The sequence below is a fragment of the Vitis riparia genome, chromosome 9, assembly GCF_004353265.1.
Source record: "Vitis riparia cultivar Riparia Gloire de Montpellier isolate 1030 chromosome 9, EGFV_Vit.rip_1.0, whole genome shotgun sequence".
Classification (NCBI taxonomy): Eukaryota; Viridiplantae; Streptophyta; class Magnoliopsida; order Vitales; family Vitaceae; genus Vitis; species Vitis riparia.
In genome coordinates, this window is record NC_048439.1 from 1,393,504 (window position 1) to 1,412,250 (window position 18,747).

The window sequence follows — 18,747 nt, forward strand, 5'->3', positions numbered from 1 at the left end:
ATTCAATAGCATATTCTTCAAAATTACCAAAAGAATATCACTTCATATATTTTTAAAATTTGACAAACAAAATATTTGAATTATAGCATGCATTTGACCCAATTTATAGGGTTATAATAGTCATTTAAATGGTTTATTAAAATCCTTTAAATAATTATTAAAATCCCTCAAATAATTATTATCTCTCTCTTTTATTTTTGTTAAATAATATATGTGGATTTTTCTAGGAAAATAAATATTAGAAAAATATAAAATAACACTATTGAATAAACGTAGAGGATTAACCAATGATTTTGAATGTCGAAAACCCTAAAACACCCAAAAATTGTCACCTTGGCTGAGCCATTCGTCCAGCCCTGACCGGGCCAAGACCCAGACCCATCAAGTTTCTTGGGAAAGGGGTTTTGCCTAGTCTCCCAAACCCCTCTTCTCCTCTCTCCCAAAACTTCCCCCCAACATTTTTCATTTCCATTTCCAGATCCAACCCAAACCCAGAAACAAAAACAGAAAACAAAAACAGATATAAGAGATTCAGAATTCAGAAACACTTCTGCAACAAGAAAAATGAACCTTTGCAGAGCCGGCAGGAGCTCTCTCAACGCCCTCAGAGCCTCCAAATTGGTCTCTCCTCACAGACCCATTTCGCCGCTGCTTCTCAGGCACTCTCATGTCCTCCCGCCGCCATTCGCCGCCGCTGCCGTCCGACACCTCCGCACTGGGCGGGAGCCACCCATCAGGTACCCTATAGTCGGTACCCACTGCCATTTGTCAAAGTTCTTGGTTCAAATTGGTGAAATCGTGATTGTTTCTGCTATATTGGTATTAAAATTTGATGGAAGTGGAATTTGTTTGGAGTTTTTTTGTGATTCAAATTGTTAGCTATGGAATGATGCTTCTGTGAAATGGGGTATTGGAATATTTCTCGAAAGGGACGCTTTGATAATCGAGCATTTTGGGGAGTACCTAAGGCTAAGAGAAGGCTCAATTTTTATTTTTATTTTATTCGAAATTTTGACTTGACTCATTGAATCATGATTTTATGAAGTGTTCTGATGATAAAACTTGACAGAGATGAAATTTATTCATTACTTGTTCGTGATTCTAATTCTTAGGTATGAAATTACAATTGAGCATTTGGGGAAGAACCCCAAAAGTAGGCTTCAAATTTTTTATTTGATCATTCAGAAATTTGATTGAGATGCAATTTATTGTTTGTTTGTTTGTTTGTGTTTCAAATTTTAAAGCTATGAGATTCAACCTCCAGTGAACTGGGGAGTTCGAATAGTGCCTGAAAAGAAGGCATATATAATTGAGCGGTTTGGGAGGTATGTGAAAACTCTTGAGTCTGGAATTCACTTGCTGATTCCTCTTGTGGATCGGATTGCATATGTGCATTCACTCAAGGAAGAAGCAATTCCAATTCCGGACCAGTCTGCTATTACCAAGGACAACGTCAGCATATTGATTGATGGTGTGCTTTATGTGAAGGTATTCAGCTTGAATACGGTTTTTTGTTGGTGTGAGTACGTAGTCGGTTTTAATGGGGTGGTGAGTTATTACCTGTTGCCTGCAGATTGTGGATCCTAAATTGGCCTCCTATGGTGTGGAGAATCCTATTTATGCGGTTATTCAGCTTGCACAGACAACAATGCGTAGTGAGCTTGGGAAGATTACTCTCGACAAGACATTTGAGGAACGGGACACACTCAATGAAAAGATAGTGGTTAGTTGTGCAGGAGTAATCAAATATCAAGGGAAAAAATTTCTTTTATACTCGTTATATTCTTTTAATCAGCATAATATATTCATGTACATGTGTGGAAGCAGTTGGATTTAGTGCTTAATTTTGGTAGGCTATATTTGCTTTGTGTTGCAACTTGCAAGCATGTCATTATTCAAGTTTGCTCTAGTTTTTTTTTTTTTGTTCAACTTCTTACATGCTAACAATATGTTGTTTTGAAATGATTGTTTTGTTTTAGTTGGCCATCAATGAGGCTGCTAAAGATTGGGGCTTGAAGTGTCTCCGTTATGAAATAAGTAGGTGACCTTTTATCTAAATATTTCTTATGGACTTTCTTTGCTATATCACCCATAGCAGCATTCCTATATGCCTCATTGTTCTCTTTTCTTTAGGGGATATATCTCCTCCTCGTGGAGTGAGGGCAGCTATGGAGATGCAAGCAGAAGCAGAACGTAAAAAGAGAGCTCAAATTCTTGAATCAGAGGGTAATGGATCTCTGTTTAGTTAAATTGATATTAGAATTCTTTCTGTGAGGTGAATTATGTGGTCAAGCAGTAGATTTTGTTGTTACTCAATCTAAAGATTTTTCTTTTGTTTGTATGCTAGTGGAAATTCATTTGTTTCATGTTTAACAGGAGAAAGGCAGGCAAACATTAACATTGCAGATGGGAATAAAAGCTCCGTGATATTAGAATCTGAAGCTGCAAAGATGGACCAGGTTAACAGAGCTCAAGGTTGGATAATATTCTTATCAATAAATTCACATTATTTCTTCTCATCTTATGTTTTTAAGTTGCGCATCAGCCTTTGGATGTATGTTACATAATTAAACAAAATAATACACGTAAAATGGAATAGATATTGCAGTTTGAAACTGTGGTGTAGAAGAGAAAGAAGGATTGAAGACAAGTTACTATTGGATTAATATTATGCGTTCAATAAGACTCTTTACTCTCTTGGTATTGAGAACAACTTACAATAGGGTCGATATTATGTGGTTTATGAGATTCTCAATTTTAGGGCTTATTTGTCAACATTTTTTAAAATAGTTCTCTGTTCTCACAACTCAGTTTTTGAGAACAACTTTGAAAAACAGTTCTGTTTTTAGGAACAAAATTTATTTGGCAACTTAATTCTAATAAAGTGCAGAAAGATAAGAAGAATATGATGATGAAGTGGGGCCTAGGATTAGGGTTAAGGTTACGTAAAAGTGATTTCTCTGTTTGTCCTTGGTTCTTAGAATAGGTTACAAAAAGCAAGTGAAAAACTCGAATTTCTTCTAAACTCATTTTTTCAATTTGGAAACTATTTTAAAAAATGGTTACTCTTTTCAAACTTAGAATACGTAAGAGTGTTTGCTTACTCTTTTCAAAAAAAGGGGAAAATATGTTACAATCAGAAAACAGAAAAAAAAAAGTATTTTATAAGAGCATTTTTTAGTTGTTTTCACTTGTTTTCTATGAGCAATTTGAAAATATAATTATACAAATATGTAAAATGATTAAAATTAAAGCACTACATATAAAAAGGCTTTGATTAAGATGCAATATCTTTCAAAAGATGGAAGGCAGACTTTGATTAAGAGCACTTTACCTAGCTTACCCATTATAGTATGTCCCTTTTTGTTATCCCTAAGAGAGTGGTGTATAGATTGGAAAAGATTCAAAGGACTTCCTTTGGGGAGGAGGGACTTTGGTTAACAAGCCCCATCTAGTAAATTGGCTGGTGGTTTGCTTGGATAAACAAAAAGGGGGGTTTGGGTTTTAGAAGCCTTTTGATTCTCAACAAGGCTCTTAGGGAAATGGTCTTGGAGATTTGCGAGGGAAATGAATCTTCTTTGGAAACGGGTGATAGTTGATAAGTATGGTTAACAAAAGGAGGGACTTTGGTTAACAAGCCCCATCTAGTAAATTGGCCAATGGTTTGCTTGGATAAACAAAAAGGGGGGCTTGGGTTTTATGGGCTAGAGGAGAGGGGTTGGTGCTCAAAAGAGGTGAGAGAGAGGTATGGAGTGGGGGTTTGGAAGGCAATTAGAAATGGATGAGAGGCTTTCAAAGTTAAAACTAGTCTTCGGGTTAGCTCAAGGAACCAGGTGAAGTTCTGGAAGGATAGGTCATGCGAGAATTTGTCTTTGAGGGATTCCTTCCCGTACCTTTATTCTATAGCCTCTTCTAAAGATGCTTAGGTGGTTGATGTGTGGGATGGAGCTAGTTGGGGTCCGAGGTTTAGTAGACAGTTCAATGGCTAGGAGTTGGAGGAAGTAGAAGCCTTTTTTGGGAGGTTGCATGATCACTCCATCTCTTTGGATATTGATAATGTTATGGTTTGGACAGACACAAAAAAACAATGATTTTTCAGTTAAGTACTTCTACTCCTTGGCAAGTAGGAGAGCAGAGCCTTTCCCTTATAGTATAGTATAGTTTGGAACTCTTAGGCTCCTGTAAAAGCTAGCTTTTTTGCTTGGGAAGTAACTTGGGTTAAGATATTGACTTAGAATCAGTTTAGAAAGAGGGGATGGAGGATGCTTAATCGATGTTATATGTGCAAGGCAAAAGAAGAAACCAACAACCATATTCTACTGCATTGTCTGAAAGCTCGGATGTTGTGGCAGCTGATTTTTGCCTTATTTGATATGCAGTGGGTGATGCACTCTTTTGTGAGAGGGGCGCATTGGCAAAAAATGGAAAAAAAAATGCTTGGAAAGTGGCTCATTTATGCCTTTTTTGGTCCATTTGGAGGGAGAGAAATAAGAGAACTTTTGAGAATTGTGAAAGTTTGGATGAGACAATTAAATTTTTTTTTTTTTATATCTATTTTGGGATTTGATTAGAATGTACATTGGGGATGGGTCTATGTCATTGTTAGATTTTGTGGATTGGTTAGGTTCCTCATAGGGTACGATTGCTTATTTTTGTGTATTTACCCATTCTGGTTTTTGTTGCTTTGTACACATTTGGCATACTTTTTTAATGCAATCCTTTTACCTATAAAAAAAAAAAAAAAGAAGTTTTTTTTATAGAACTACGTGTAAAAGTTATTTTTAAAGAATATTTGAGAACATAGAAAACAAGTTAGAATGTTTCAAGATTCTGAATAGATTTTTGTTCCACAAAATATCAAAAAACAATTTTCAAAAAGTTTTGAAAACTGTTTTCAAAAACACTTTCCAAATAGAGGTTTAGTTTCTACTTGGAAGTTTGAGCAAGGCTAAGTTAAACATCTTATACAACTTTGGAACTATTCCTCTCTAATTTGCAAGTTCTAGAATTTCTTTATCATCCTTTTTATTCACATGATTGAACAGTTTTACATTCAAATGCTAATGAATAACTCATTTGTTTAAGCATGAAAAGTTGCATAATTTACAGATTACCATGTCAATCACAGAATTAGGCATATACTTTTAGTCATTGGTAGCATTTGGTTACTTGTGCCCTGATATCTAAATATTTATATAGATATGATGTCTTGATATATAAGCATATAATCTCCTACTGCACTCTAATCGTTTTGAACTAAAACAGCTTTGTTCTATACTGGAACATTTAGGTTGTAAAGAATGCAACATGCTGGTGAATTTTATTCGGGATTGGTACATGGATGTTATATGTGGGGGAACCAAATCTTCATCAGATTTTCCTTTTCCATAAGTGGATGAGGGAGAGACTAGTTCATTTCCTATTGAACTGCATATAAATGGCAACATGTAGAGCGCTTTGCATTTCTAATGCTTGATTTTCTTGATGTAACAACCATTTTATTCTAGCCAAACTGACAACACTGAGGATTACAATGATGTCAATGCTCTGTTATTAGACGAGGTTTGCCATATCACTTGTGCATCTTCTGTTTCTCTTTATTAATGTTATTGTATTTTTCAGGAGAAGCAGAAGCCATTCTTGCTAGATCACAAGCAACAGCAAGAGGAATTGAAATGGTGTCGCAGGCCCTTAAAGAAAGTGGGGGTGTAGAGGTGAGTTTCTTTTGTTTTCTTGATCCCATTTTGTAGTATTTTGGACATCTCTCTTCTCTCTCTCTCACTCACTCACACCCAAACACACATACAATTTTAGCATATGCCCATTTGAGTTACAAATAAATTCTGATCTACTGTGAACTTTTCCAGATTGAGGTAAACGATCTTTAAATTGCATCAATGTCTTTCAAAAGGCCAATGTGGTTTTTATGAATGAGACAACATGTTCAGTGATGTGTAAATTATATGAAAATATAAAATGTTACGGAAAAGTGTGTGAACTGTACAAGTTACCGATAACGTTTGTTAAGTGAAGGAAGCAGCTTCTGTGTATGGAAAGGACTTTACCATTTAAGAAGTGACCATTGAAATGATGGAACCCGCTATTTTTCTTTGTCCATTTAATTTAACATTTACTACTACGTATATTTACTCTGTTTGTGATGCCTAGCATCAATTCAATTTCTTATTTCAAGGTGAAAGCCAATTCTTAAGAATTAAGTTGATATCCTGTTATCTGATGGTGGGATGTGCAGGCAGCAAGTTTAAGAATAGCTGAGCAATATATCCAGGCTTTCAGTATGATTGCCAAGGAGGTAAGGAACTGACCTGTTAAATACCATACTCGGGTAATCTGATGTCGTGCTCAGCTGATTTACTAAAGTATTTCCCATTTCTCTCTTCTTTTTTTCGGCCATGCTTTCTTAGGGCACAACCATGTTGCTTCCTAGCACTGCCTCCAATCCTGCCAACATGATAGGTCAAGCTCTCACCATTTACAAAAGCTTGGTTGGAAACGTCAATGGTGATGCCCTTTCCAAGGACTCCCACCCAGGTTCCCTTGGAAATATCAAGGGCGACACCTCATCTGGAGAAACTGGAGCTAGGAGCCCTGCAACTCCACGAGGGTCTGATGCAGCTCCCCAGACTAGAGAAAAGGCCGACACAGCTCGCTTTGGTGGACCAGAATTTTCACTCCAGAGCTCCAGGAAGGTAGAATAAATGGACTCCTCACAACTTACCCACCAAGGGAAAGCAGGTAGACTCACCACTTGGTTTTCTTCCTTAGAGACAGGAAATCGAAATAGGAACCATGATTTTGAGAATATCATGCTCTTATTCTTTTGGAATTGGAATTTTGGGCTTGTCCATGTCTGGGCAAACAGGATGTTTTTCATGGAAAAAGATTTGCAGAGGAATGGAAAATTTTTTTAGCCATGCTGTTGTGTTTTCCCACTCTGGGAAAAATTGGTGGTGTTTTCCCAGTTGAATAAAGGTACATTTACTTCATTTAATTTCTGGTGCAATATGCATAACTGAAGGCTACTTCTCTCACCATTTGGTTTGAAGCTTAAGACTCTTATGTGGGTGGTTGTGTTTGCAGGGTTTCTCTAAAAGCTAAAAACAATGTTTGAATTGTAAAAGCAATTTTGATAAGCTATGTTTGGTTCCCGAGAAAATGAAAATGAAACGAAAAAAAAAAAAAAAAAAGGTGGAAAAGTGGAAGGAAAGGAAAAGTGAAAAAAAATATAAATCAATAAAGTATTTTTATATGCTTTTTTAAATTCATTTTAATTATTTATTTTATTAAATAAAAATTAAATAATTTACAAAACACAAATTAAAAAAAAAAATGACCTTCCTCTTTTGAAAACATGAAATAGTCTTTTTGAAAAAAAAATATATATATTTTAACAATTTTTATCTTTGTTTTTTTATCAAACACTTGGATCAAATGTTCAAGATAAAAATATCAAAATTTTGTTTTATGAGATATTTTCAATGCATCAAAATTAATTTTCCAAATGTGTATTATTTTATTATTTTTAACCCAATATTTTATAAATATAACATCAATGGATTGAAATTTCATTTACAACATTAATATTAAACCTTCTATAATGGTACCAAAGAATATTCATTTCATACATTTTTATTAGGGCTGTAATTTGGGTGAGTGCTTTGGGTTGATGACTAACCAAACTAAAACCCAAATTACAAAATAATTAACTTGACCTCTGCTTAAAATTTTCAATCCAGATTCAATTTAATCTTAATTCTCCGAGCTTGGATTGAACTCAAATCAATTGGGATAAATTCGAATTAGTCGGGTTACATAATTTTTATAAGATATAAAAAAAAAAATCTATATATTTATGAAAATTTAAATAGTGAATGGTATAAATTTTCAATATAGCAATAAATAATTAAAAATAAATTTATATAGATTTCAAAATAAATAAAAATATATATAATATAATTTAGTATTTAATATATATATATAATATTATTATATAAGATAATATGTGTTATAAAAACATTAGGTTAGGTTTGAGTTGGGCTCGATTCGTCTGAAATTTAATGAAGACTTAACCCAAATTGACTTAAGTTGAAAAAACCTAATTTAAGTATCGAAAAGATTAAGCTGTGTATGAATGGGAACCTTCCAAAAAATGGATTTTTTTTAATGAAAAAGTCAAAAAACAAAAGAGGGTGTAGGCTGTAGGGCTTTGGATTTAAGGGCGTGTTTGGATGAGAGTTTTAAATCACCAAAAACATTCGTTTCTGGTTCGTCTCTCTGCCCTCTCCTCCTGAAAATTGTCTCCCAAATTCTCAGCCATGAAACTCTCTTTCTCTCTTTCTTCCTCAAATTCCAAGCCAGTTTCTAGGAAGCCAAACGTCAAACGGTCGGATGACGACGCGCCCCGACACGAGTACGTCACTGAATTCGACGCATCCAAAACCCTAGCAGATACTCAAACGAAGAGACTCATCGTTCCGCCGAAGGAGAACGAATGGAGACCGGAGAAGAAGATGAAAAACCTCGATCTTCCCCTCCAATCGACGACCGAATCCACCGATATCCGCTTCGAGCTTGAGTCATCCGATGCGGCCGCGGGGGATTCCAGCATGTTGTACGGTTTGAATATCAGGGAGAACTCTAAGTCTGAAAATGAAGTTGCTGCCGCGAGTCATCCTGATGAATCGGTTGAGGCAACGTTGTTGAAGAAATTGAAGCAAGATCTAAGAAGGTTACCGGACGATCAGACGCTGGAGGACTTTGCTGAAGTTCCCGTTGAGGGTTTTGGCGCCGCTTTGCTCGCCGGATACGGATGGACCGAAGGGAGAGGGATCGGTAGAAACGCGAAGGAAGATGTGAAAATTGTTGAGTACAATAGAAGCTTCGCCAAGCAAGGGTTCGCCTTTTTCAGCTCAGCGCAAAAGGAAAATTCGGATTCTTCTGGCAAAATTCGAGCGAATAACGCTGCTGAATCGAAGGAAGATGAGAATTTGAAGAAGTCGAAAGACGAAAGAAGAAGAGATGAAAAGAGGGATTCTTTGACCATTCATCGAGAAACGAGAGAAAAGGAGGATAAAAGGAGGAGAGAAGAGGGGCCAAGGGGCGAGAGATTAAAACACGAAAATGGATTGTCCAAGAAATCGAGTAGCAGAAGGGAAGAAGAGAAGAGTAGCAGAAGAGAAGAAGGGAGGAGTAGTCGAAGAGAAGTAGGGAAGATAACGCCGTGGCTTACTAGTCATATTCGGGTTAGAGTAATTAGCAAGGATTTCAAAGGAGGAAGGTTCTATTTGAAGAAGGCCGAGATCTTGGATGTTGTTGGACCAACAACATGTGATATTTCCATGGATGAGAGTAGGGAGCTGATCCAAGGGGTTGATCAAGAACTCTTGGAGACTGCCCTTCCCCGTCGTGGAGGTCCTGTTCTTGTTTTGTTTGGCAAGCATAAGGGTGCGTATGGAAGCCTGGTGGAGAGGGATTCGGAGCAAGAAACTGGTGTTGTTCGGGACGCTGACAGCCATGCTTTACTCAATGTGCGCCTGGAACAGATTGCTGAGTATGTTGGAGACCCAAGCTATATTGGATACTGATTCTTTCACAGTCACGAAAAATAAACTCCAATTCAATAGACTTGTCTCAGAAGTAATAGGTAATTTAACCTATATATTCTGTTTTCTGTGGTAATTGATATGTTTGTACTCTATAGATGCCATAAAGCATTTGGTCTTTAATTTAGGAAGCCTTGTTTTTATGGTACTTTTAGTCTGAAAACAATGAAAACTTTCTTGTATGACTATTCCTCTGATTTAAACTAGGGTAGATGGAACTTTGTATTTTTTTTATGATAGTTTTGGCCTGAAAACAATGAAACCTTTCTTGTATGAATATTCATCTGATTTAAACTAGGATTGATGGAACTTTGAATTATGAGAGAAAGAGAGTTCGTTGACAGTATACATCACCCTTCTCATTGAAATATTTTACAGCACTATACTCAGTATGCACCTTATATATATATAAGGTGCTTGTAAAAGACTAATATATTGTAAAAGTGCTTGTAAAAGGCGCACCAAATATACACAGAGTATACAAAATGTGCTAAAAGGCAAGCAAAGGGAAAAGAGAAACAAACCATAGCCAAATACAAAAACAAAACCCTAAACTTCTAGAAAAGCAGAGGGCACCCATATGACTAACTTAGAGGGCTTACAGTTTCTTCATGGATATGGAGAAGAGAATCATCTTACTTATAGCATAAAACCCTCCAAGCATCATGCAGCGGAAGCCTTTCCAATTTTCATATCATATGCTAGTTGTGATATGCTACCTTTATCCACTCTATGAATCCTTATGAAACTAACTATCAAAAGAGAGAAGAGAAGTCCTTATTCATCATTTTTCAAGTGACTGATCCACTTCTTTAGTCAACAAAGCATTATTTTCTTGTTAAGACAAAAGCCGCACTTCAATTCCCACCACCTGAAATGCACATCTCTTTTGGCTTTGTAATTGTTTTTGCAACTGCTTCTGCTCGAATATCATCAGTCCTTACTGCTGCAGTCAGTGGTATAGGACTCTTGATTACATCGCATGAGCAAGCAATCTCATACTACTTCTTGTCTAGTCCTTTCTTTCTTATGCATTTAAGTTTTTATCAGTGTTGTCAAAAGCAAAAGGCGTTATCAAGGCGATAAGACTCGTTTTCGCCTAAGGTGAAAGGTGAAAAACAAGGCGATAGGCTAACTATAGCAAGGCAATAAAAAATATACATATATTTACCTATTTGATTTTCAACCAATATAAGTATTGTTTCAACAATCAACACTATTAATTTTTCATCACTCACGATGTCTTATAAAATTAGCAAAATAGTAATAATTATTGAAAATGTTAAATATTATACCCCATATTATAAAAAACATCATATTGTTTAAGGATATTCATCCTATCTAAATGTATATTCTAATTTTTCAAACATCTAAAAAGCAAAAAAATAAAAAATAAAAAAAAAAATTGAACATTCTAGAGAAGCTTTACGCATCATCATCATAGTCATTATTGAAATTAAAATTGTCATTACTTCCATCAAGACTAGATTGATAATCCTCCATCTTATTATCTCTATGATTGTTAATATAATATTTTATCTTATACTTTGTTTAATCCAATGTTAGATTGAATGAAATTATAATCTAAGTATGTTTAATCTTAATTCATGGTCAAAGGTGACTGCCTCTATGCCTTGTGCCTTTTCACAAGGCGATTGCCTAGGCGTTGCCTCTTTGAAGTCGCCTTGCCTAGGTCTTCGAAAGGCGACCTGGCCTGATGGCCTAGGTGACCCAAGCGATCGCCTTTGATAACACTAGTTTTTATTCTATCATTTCAAACCTTCCCACCCATTCATGTGAAATCCTGATATCAACTGAATTATTCAGTATACAGATTGTTTCTTAACAGTTCAATATTTTTTTTCACCATAAGTCATGAGTGATCTTAATGCTTTCTTACAAATTTTCTCATGTAATTTGGTGGATCTATGTCAATTGTATGACTCTCTACAAGGATCTGTCACTGCAATTGCCTTGAGTGTGTTTATGGTTTCCTCACACATATGGTGAGAATTGTCAGTGTACATAGGGGAGGGTTTTGGGAGTTGATGATGTAGGTCCACACTTCTTGTTTTTTCTCATTGGAGAGGGCATTCTCTCCCCTTTTGATTCAACCATAGGGTTGCTTGTCAATGATAGTGGGCCCTTGAATGAGCCCTTGGGAGTTGGTCCTGGCTGGGAGAATGAACCTCAATCAAAGGTGGGGATTTCTATTGGGTCTTTGGGAGCTGGAAGTCGCCACTTAGGATAATGTTTCAAGATGGTTTGGGGTTGGAAATTTCCAGAGAATGCTGTGAATGGTCCTATGGTCAGGTCTGAGGTGCAGGAGTCTTCTAAGGTGAAATTCAGCTGCTGTTCGGTGGGGGAGGAGCATCCACCTTATGTCCTCTTTGGTAAGCTGACAAATTTCAGTAGCTTTGTGAGGATGCTTGTTGCAGGTTTTGAAAAGGAGATTATCCCCCTTTTGAGGAAGATGGAGGCGAGGAGAAGGTGTGGTGTTAATGCATCTGGTGGAAGAGGAAGTCAAACTTGACATCCTGTTTCGAAAGGGATCTCTGGAAACTGGAATGCTCAGTTAATTACAAAAGTGCACCTTTGATAGATAGAGAGAGGAGCAGTGGGGATCCGGATCACGTTGCATGAGGTTGCTAAAATTGCACTCTCAGAACATTATGAGGGACAATTTTTGTAAAAATGCTCAGGGGGCTGATCCAGTTTGTTTTTAGGAGTCAAAGGTGCTTCAGTTGTCAGTCCTGATGGTGAGAAGCCCAGGAATGGATTGTTTTTTGGTTTTGGGAGCAGTGGTGGAAAGAGGATTGGCTGGGTGCCGTTTGGTCTTCTAGGTTATTAGGGTGTTGGTTTCTTTGGATCTTTTTCTTTGCTGTTCTTTTTTCTTTCTGACTTGTCTTTTGGCTCTATTTTTACACTCTGTGTGTACTTTGCTGTGCATTTTCCAAGTGCTTTTAATATATTTTCTTATTTTACCTATCAAAACAAAACATATAGTTTAAAATTTTATCAAAGCTGATGTGAAAAGCCTTTTCAAGATTTTATCCACTCAACAATCTTTAGTAGACAATCAAAAAGGAAAAAAAGACAATTCCTTGTTCATCATTTTCAAGTCACCCATTCATTGCTGGAGTCCACTAAACATCATTCTTTTGTTAAGAAGAAAGCAGTACAGACAAAGTTCCACACCTAAAGTCATGTCCCTTTTGGCTTTGCAGTTGTTCATGCACCTCCTCCAGCTTGAAACAAATCATTCCATACCAGTGCAATCATTAATCTTCCAATCTTGATCACATTGCCTGACTAAATAATCTCAAACTAATTGTCTTGTCCTTTCTTCCATTTGCATTTGATTTTTATTGTATTTCTTACCCTCACGCCTTCCATGTCAAATCCCCCACCACATTATCCAATATCTTTTTCTTTTTCCTTTTTCCTTTTTCTTTTTTTTTTGTGCTCTCTGTATGCTCCCGTTGTACTGGGTTTGTCTCTCCTATTTTTGTTTTGCTAGGCGCTCCTAATGTTAGAGTCTATTTGCCTACCAGAAAAATTATACAATAGGCATAATGTTTCTTAGCAAATCAAAATTCTTTATTGTAGATCGTTAACAACCTTATAGCTTTCTAATAATTTTTTCCATTGACTTTTGAGTTCTATGCCAATTTTACTACATTCTAGAAGCACCTATCATTCTGATAGGGAACTCATTTGTTTCCTCAAATGTTCCCAATGTCCTTGATCATGTCACTGTATCTAGATTCCCCTCGTTTCTTTCCTAAATCCCATTTTGTCTCTTTATGGGCACTATGTGTAGCTTTTTTATTAATCTAAGTTAATTAAGATCTTATGAAGATATTGCTCTCTTAGATCCATCTGTATGTGATCTAAGTAGCTTCTGTTGTTAGTCTCCCATTAATAAATCTAAAATGAGCTTCTAGTGCTGTTTTTTCATGTTTTGTTTGTATCTTTGTTGAATTACCTAAAGGAATGGCCCTACTAGGTTTGTGCTTCATGTGTTATGAAATGATTATGTGAATGATAATGCTAAAGTAAGGCATGCAATTGAAGCTAAGAAAAGGTATATTGACTTTCATGTTCAGTTTTATTAGGACAAATCATGATCATGAGTGCTCACCATGACTGCTTGCAGTTTAAGGATATCTAATCTCAATTGAATGATAGTGCTTTCCATTCCATTACTCAAATGGAATTTTCGGTGCATTTCATAGAATTTGGTGTCCAAAAATCTTTCTACCAAAAATCCATGTTCCTTTATGCAGGTTGAGGCAGTAAAAGCCTTCTCATCAGATTTTGCTCCTTGATATTTTGTAGCTAAAACTGCTACTGTCTCCTTGTAAGCCTGCTCATCATCACCCTATAGCAACTCCCTTGCAAGCAGCTTGGAAGCACAAAACAAGAGGACCATGTAGAAATCTGGCTGCAGTATGATTGAATTCCTGGCCAGTATGGATTGATTCATGGGCAGGCCTATGGAAGCAAGATCACACCAAGATCACACCCAAACACATGCTCTTATCTTGCAGAAACCATTAGATTGGCGGATTCATTTGGGTTCTCGGGTTCCTCTCAAGAACTATGACAAACCCAACATCTGTCGGTGCTCAGGTTCGATTTCAACAAACCTGCAAGGAGGGATGATTTTGGGGCAGATGAGAAATCTCTCTTTTCAGGCCAAGGCTGGCAGTCTACCTTCTTGGGCTATAACCCCTGATGCTTGAGGTTCTCCTCTGAAACTTTAATCTCATAATGGTGGGTGTTGAAATCAGAGTCATAATCTGGGGAACCCTGGTATAACGAGCTGGCTGACTTATGATATTTCTACTATAATAATGCCAATCATAAACTTCAACCCAAGTAATCATATTGATTTTTTACAATCATAGTTTTATCCACGATGTCTCCTCTGATGCTTAGTGCCTTGCACTATGCGTTGTCCCCTTAAGCCTTCTGTCTGAGATGGTTGAGGGCCATAACTACATTCCCCTCAAGTCTTGTGAGATGGTTGAGGGCCATAACTACATTTTATTATTGAGAAAACTACCTGTACGTCACCGACACAAGTGTTTGCTTGAGAAGCCCCAGGGTCGATGGATGGATGGGTAGATGGAGAGCAGCTTGGAATTTAATTTGGAAACCCATAACATGATCCGAAGTTGGAATTCTTAGGGCCCGTTTGTAAGGGATTCTAGTAAAAAATGCTTTTAGTCTACAGGGCTTTTGTCGGTGGACAGTAAAAAATAAATTAGAGAGTTAAAGTGCTTTCATTAAAATCATTAGTGTTAATTAAAAGAACTTAAAAAAATGGCTTTTCGCAAAAAAAATCCCTAAACACGTTTTCATTAGAATCATTAGTGTTTGGCTGTAAATTTTGAAGAACTTCGCTTAATTTTTATAAGAAATTATTTTTTAATGTTAAGAAGTGTTTTTAGTGATCATTTATGGGTGCTTTGAATATATTATGTTGATGACGAAAATAGAAAGAAGATGGAACTTTGGAATCCAAGAAGATGTGTGAGGTTTTTTAGGGAAGGGAATGGGTGGGAAGTCTTCATCCCTTAGAATATGACACCCGACACTTTTTGGTTTTGGTTGGTAATCTCTTATTCGATTCAATGATTCATACACACAAACCCCCACCTTATCTTCTCTTTTTCAATCATGATGTTGACAATGAAAATCATTAGACCAAGTTAGTTTCCTAAAACCATTCATCGCCCACGATGCAGCCAATTTCAGACGTTACCAACTTTTCTAAAAGCAATTGCTATTAAAAAAGGCGCATATCTTAACTTTATAGTGCATTCACCCAAACGCCTACGATCAATCCTCCGATCTATCAACAAAACTTATTAAATAGATATTGGTAAGACAATTAATATTCATACCTTCTTGATTAATAAAAACTAGTAAAAAAAAAATCTAATATATAACACAGTTATTCATACTCTCATTAAGATAAATCATCGTGTTAGCGAGAATATGAGAGTTATTCATGTTCTCATTAACATGAACTGTCATGTTAGTGAAAATATGAGACTTATTACTTTTCGTATAAAAGTTCCTTTCGTCTTTTAGACAAGTTATACTGTGAACAACTATGGTTATCAATTACAACTTCTTTAATAATTTTTCTAAAAAATAAGTTTTATTTTCTAAAAATCAATAATGACTTAGTATATATGCATTAAATTTTGAGTCTAGATTCAAATAAGAAAATTCAATTTAAAGGCGAAGAATGGTGGTAGGAAAATTGTTTGTATGACCCATCATTTCTATTATGAGTTATAAATATTTTAAAATTTTAATAAATTAAAATCTTAAATTGTATATTTGATGTATTTGCAAAATTATGCAATTTTAGATGCGATTAATAAATAGCAAAAATAATCAGGATATAATATTTTTAAACTTTATTAACAATATGTATGGGAAAATATAATAATTATTATTATTTTTATTTTTGCAATGATTTGCATTAGCTTGGTCTCCAATCAGGTTATCATCACATTGACTATACACTAACATGGCAAACAAATCTAATCTATCAAGCGGGATCCACGTACAACACCATCATTAATTAAATCAACGGCTATGATTGGCCCTTATGCTCACAGCTAGCATTGCGGGCTGTAAATCTAGGTTCTTCCATTAGACCCCTGCCTCCAATGATGGCCAAATAGAAAATTGCCACGTGTAAATCTATCCCGAAAGGAACATTATCCTAGATCATCGGTCTACGCTCCATAACGGCACGTGACGAACACGACACTCTCCAAGATATTGAAATTCTCGAAACGTGCGGGACACAATCATGTGCTGAGATTGGTCACGTGTCCCACATATAAAATATCATTGGTCCGTACACTTCACGCTCTACAGACACATTCCTTCTTTTTATTATTTTACATCGTAACACTGAATTTTCATAAAATTTTATTTTATTAAAATATTTATGATTTTAAAAAATATTTTATAGAAGCTCTATATCAACTTAACCAATAAACTATTTAATATTTAATAAAAAAAGTACATTATTCTAATTTTTGCTTCCACTAAAGCTAAAAATAAAATACTATTCTTTAGAGTAAAATTTTGTAAGCTTTGGTCTTTGAAAAATAGAAGTAAAATAAATAAGAAAAGTCAAAAAAATAAAAAATAAATTTAAAATTAATAATTTATTTTACATACTACTTTAAAAACTTTTCTTATATTATATAAAAATTAAATAATTTAAAAATATATAAATTTTTAACTAATTTTAATTATATTTCATTTTCTCTTGTATTTATCTTATTAAAACTAAACATAATAAAATTATTTTCCTTAATTTTTCGTTCTTTTCTTAATACTTTTTGGGAAACCAAACATAATTGTAGTGTTTTTTTTTCATTAATATGTATATATATATATATATATATATATATATATATAATAATCTCCAATATTTAAATTAATTTTAATTATTTCTTCCAATATAAGAAAAATATAAATTAATTTATTGAGATTGGTAAACAATTTGAAGTCAATAACTTATATTTCAATTAAAGTTAATTTATTAAAAAATCAATGGCCACCAATAACTTATATTTCAATTTAAACTAGTTTATCACACAAGTTGCTCTTATTGCAAGTAAAAAGTCATTAAAGCAAACCAATAACATTGGTCCAATGACAACTAATAAACTATAAATTATTATGAAAATTGTATAGAATTTATTTTATGATGACCATAAAAATATTGTCACACAAATATTTTTATTTTCAAGCAAAAAATAAATAAAATTGTTAAATTCTAAATAAGGAAAAATATTTGTTATATATATGATGGTATAGCTAATATTTTATTTTTAAACATTAAAATATTTTTTTTGTGTCAGGTAATTTTATTTAAAAAGTTATAGATTTTGAAATAACTTAGTTTGTGTTTGTTTTTACTTAAATTTAAATAGAAATTAAAACTAATCAGTGTTTGATAATATTAAGTATTGAATTGTTTATTTTTTAATATTTTATTTTTATTAAGCCTTAAAAAAGTAAATAAAAATTAATATGTTATTTTTTATGTTTAGAAAAATACAAATATTTTGAATTTTTATATTTAGTTAAAAATTTATAATAAGTCATGAAAAAATAGAAAAATAAATAATTTAAAATCTGAAAGTAAATTACTTTTAATAGAAAATTTTAAAAAACAAATACTCTCTTAATCTATAATATATATATATATTCACACCAATTTAGATATACTTTTAATAAATTAACCACTATTTTTTAAGTTAAATTTTAAATACGTTTGAGTGATTTTATCAAAGGAATGAAAACTTTATTTTAATTCATATAGACATTCCTTCTTACATTTACTTAAAGTTTGATTTATCAAAGGCCATGAGCTATATTTTCATTATACATAATAATAATAATAATAATAACAATAACAATAACAATAATAATAATAATAATAATAATAATAGGTTCTCTTTGAAATATTTTTAAAAGTAATTTTAGAAAATTAGGTCATAATTATTTTTAAAAACAAAATTATATTTGAGAATTTAATATATGAAAAAAAACTATTTACTCTATTTTCACACTTATATACTATACAAAAATAATAATTAATATTGCAGCTAATCGTATTTTTATTTTAAATGTTTTTTGTAAAAATATTTTCTTCATAGTGTTTAAAGTGTTTCTAAAAGAAAAAAAAAATACTATAAATGATTTTTCAACACTACAACTCATTATTTTAGATTTTAAAATTTGTGAAATGCTTAATTTTTTTTTTCAAAACACTTTATAAGTTAAAAATGTTTTGTATAATCTTATTATATGAACTCATATTTTTATTTGTAGTATTTTTAATGAAAATATTTTTCTTCATAAAAGTTTGATTGTTTCTTCATAAAACACCATAAGTAAACTTTTAATATTACAAATAAATTTTCAAAATTTTAAAAATATTCTCTAAATTTTATCAAACATATGATTTTTTTTAGAAAAAAGGTTTTTTAAATTAAAAATTGTTTTTTTAAACAGTGTATGGAGTCTAAGCTACTTATACAATTTATTTTTAAAAATAAATATTTTCCATTAA

General features: G+C 33.7%; 2 protein-coding genes across 3 annotated transcripts; both read left to right on the forward strand.

The window, feature by feature from the left end:
* Window positions 1-338: 338 nt before the first annotated feature.
* LOC117922338 (stomatin-like protein 2, mitochondrial) lies at window positions 339-7,012 on the forward strand. Its single transcript, XM_034840451.1, has 9 exons — window positions 339-737; window positions 1,245-1,488; window positions 1,574-1,723; window positions 1,980-2,037; window positions 2,134-2,226; window positions 2,377-2,475; window positions 5,623-5,714; window positions 6,254-6,313; window positions 6,426-7,012. Exons 1-9 carry the CDS (start codon window positions 565-567, stop codon window positions 6,717-6,719), a joined length of 1,263 nt encoding a protein of 420 aa, XP_034696342.1. The 5' UTR covers window positions 339-564; the 3' UTR covers window positions 6,720-7,012.
* Window positions 7,013-8,245: 1,233 nt separating this feature from the next.
* Window positions 8,246-14,533, forward strand: LOC117922238 (protein MOS2-like). 2 transcript variants are annotated; one of them, XM_034840291.1, is made up of 2 exons: window positions 8,246-9,664; window positions 13,913-14,533. In XM_034840291.1, the coding sequence occupies exon 1, from the start codon at window positions 8,337-8,339 to the stop codon at window positions 9,603-9,605; it is 1,269 nt and encodes a 422-aa protein (XP_034696182.1). In that variant the 5' UTR covers window positions 8,246-8,336; the 3' UTR covers window positions 9,606-9,664; window positions 13,913-14,533. The 2 variants fall into 2 exon arrangements, with proteins under 2 accessions (XP_034696182.1, XP_034696184.1); XM_034840293.1 differs by having other exon boundaries at window positions 13,965-14,533.
* Window positions 14,534-18,747: the final 4,214 nt, after the last annotated feature.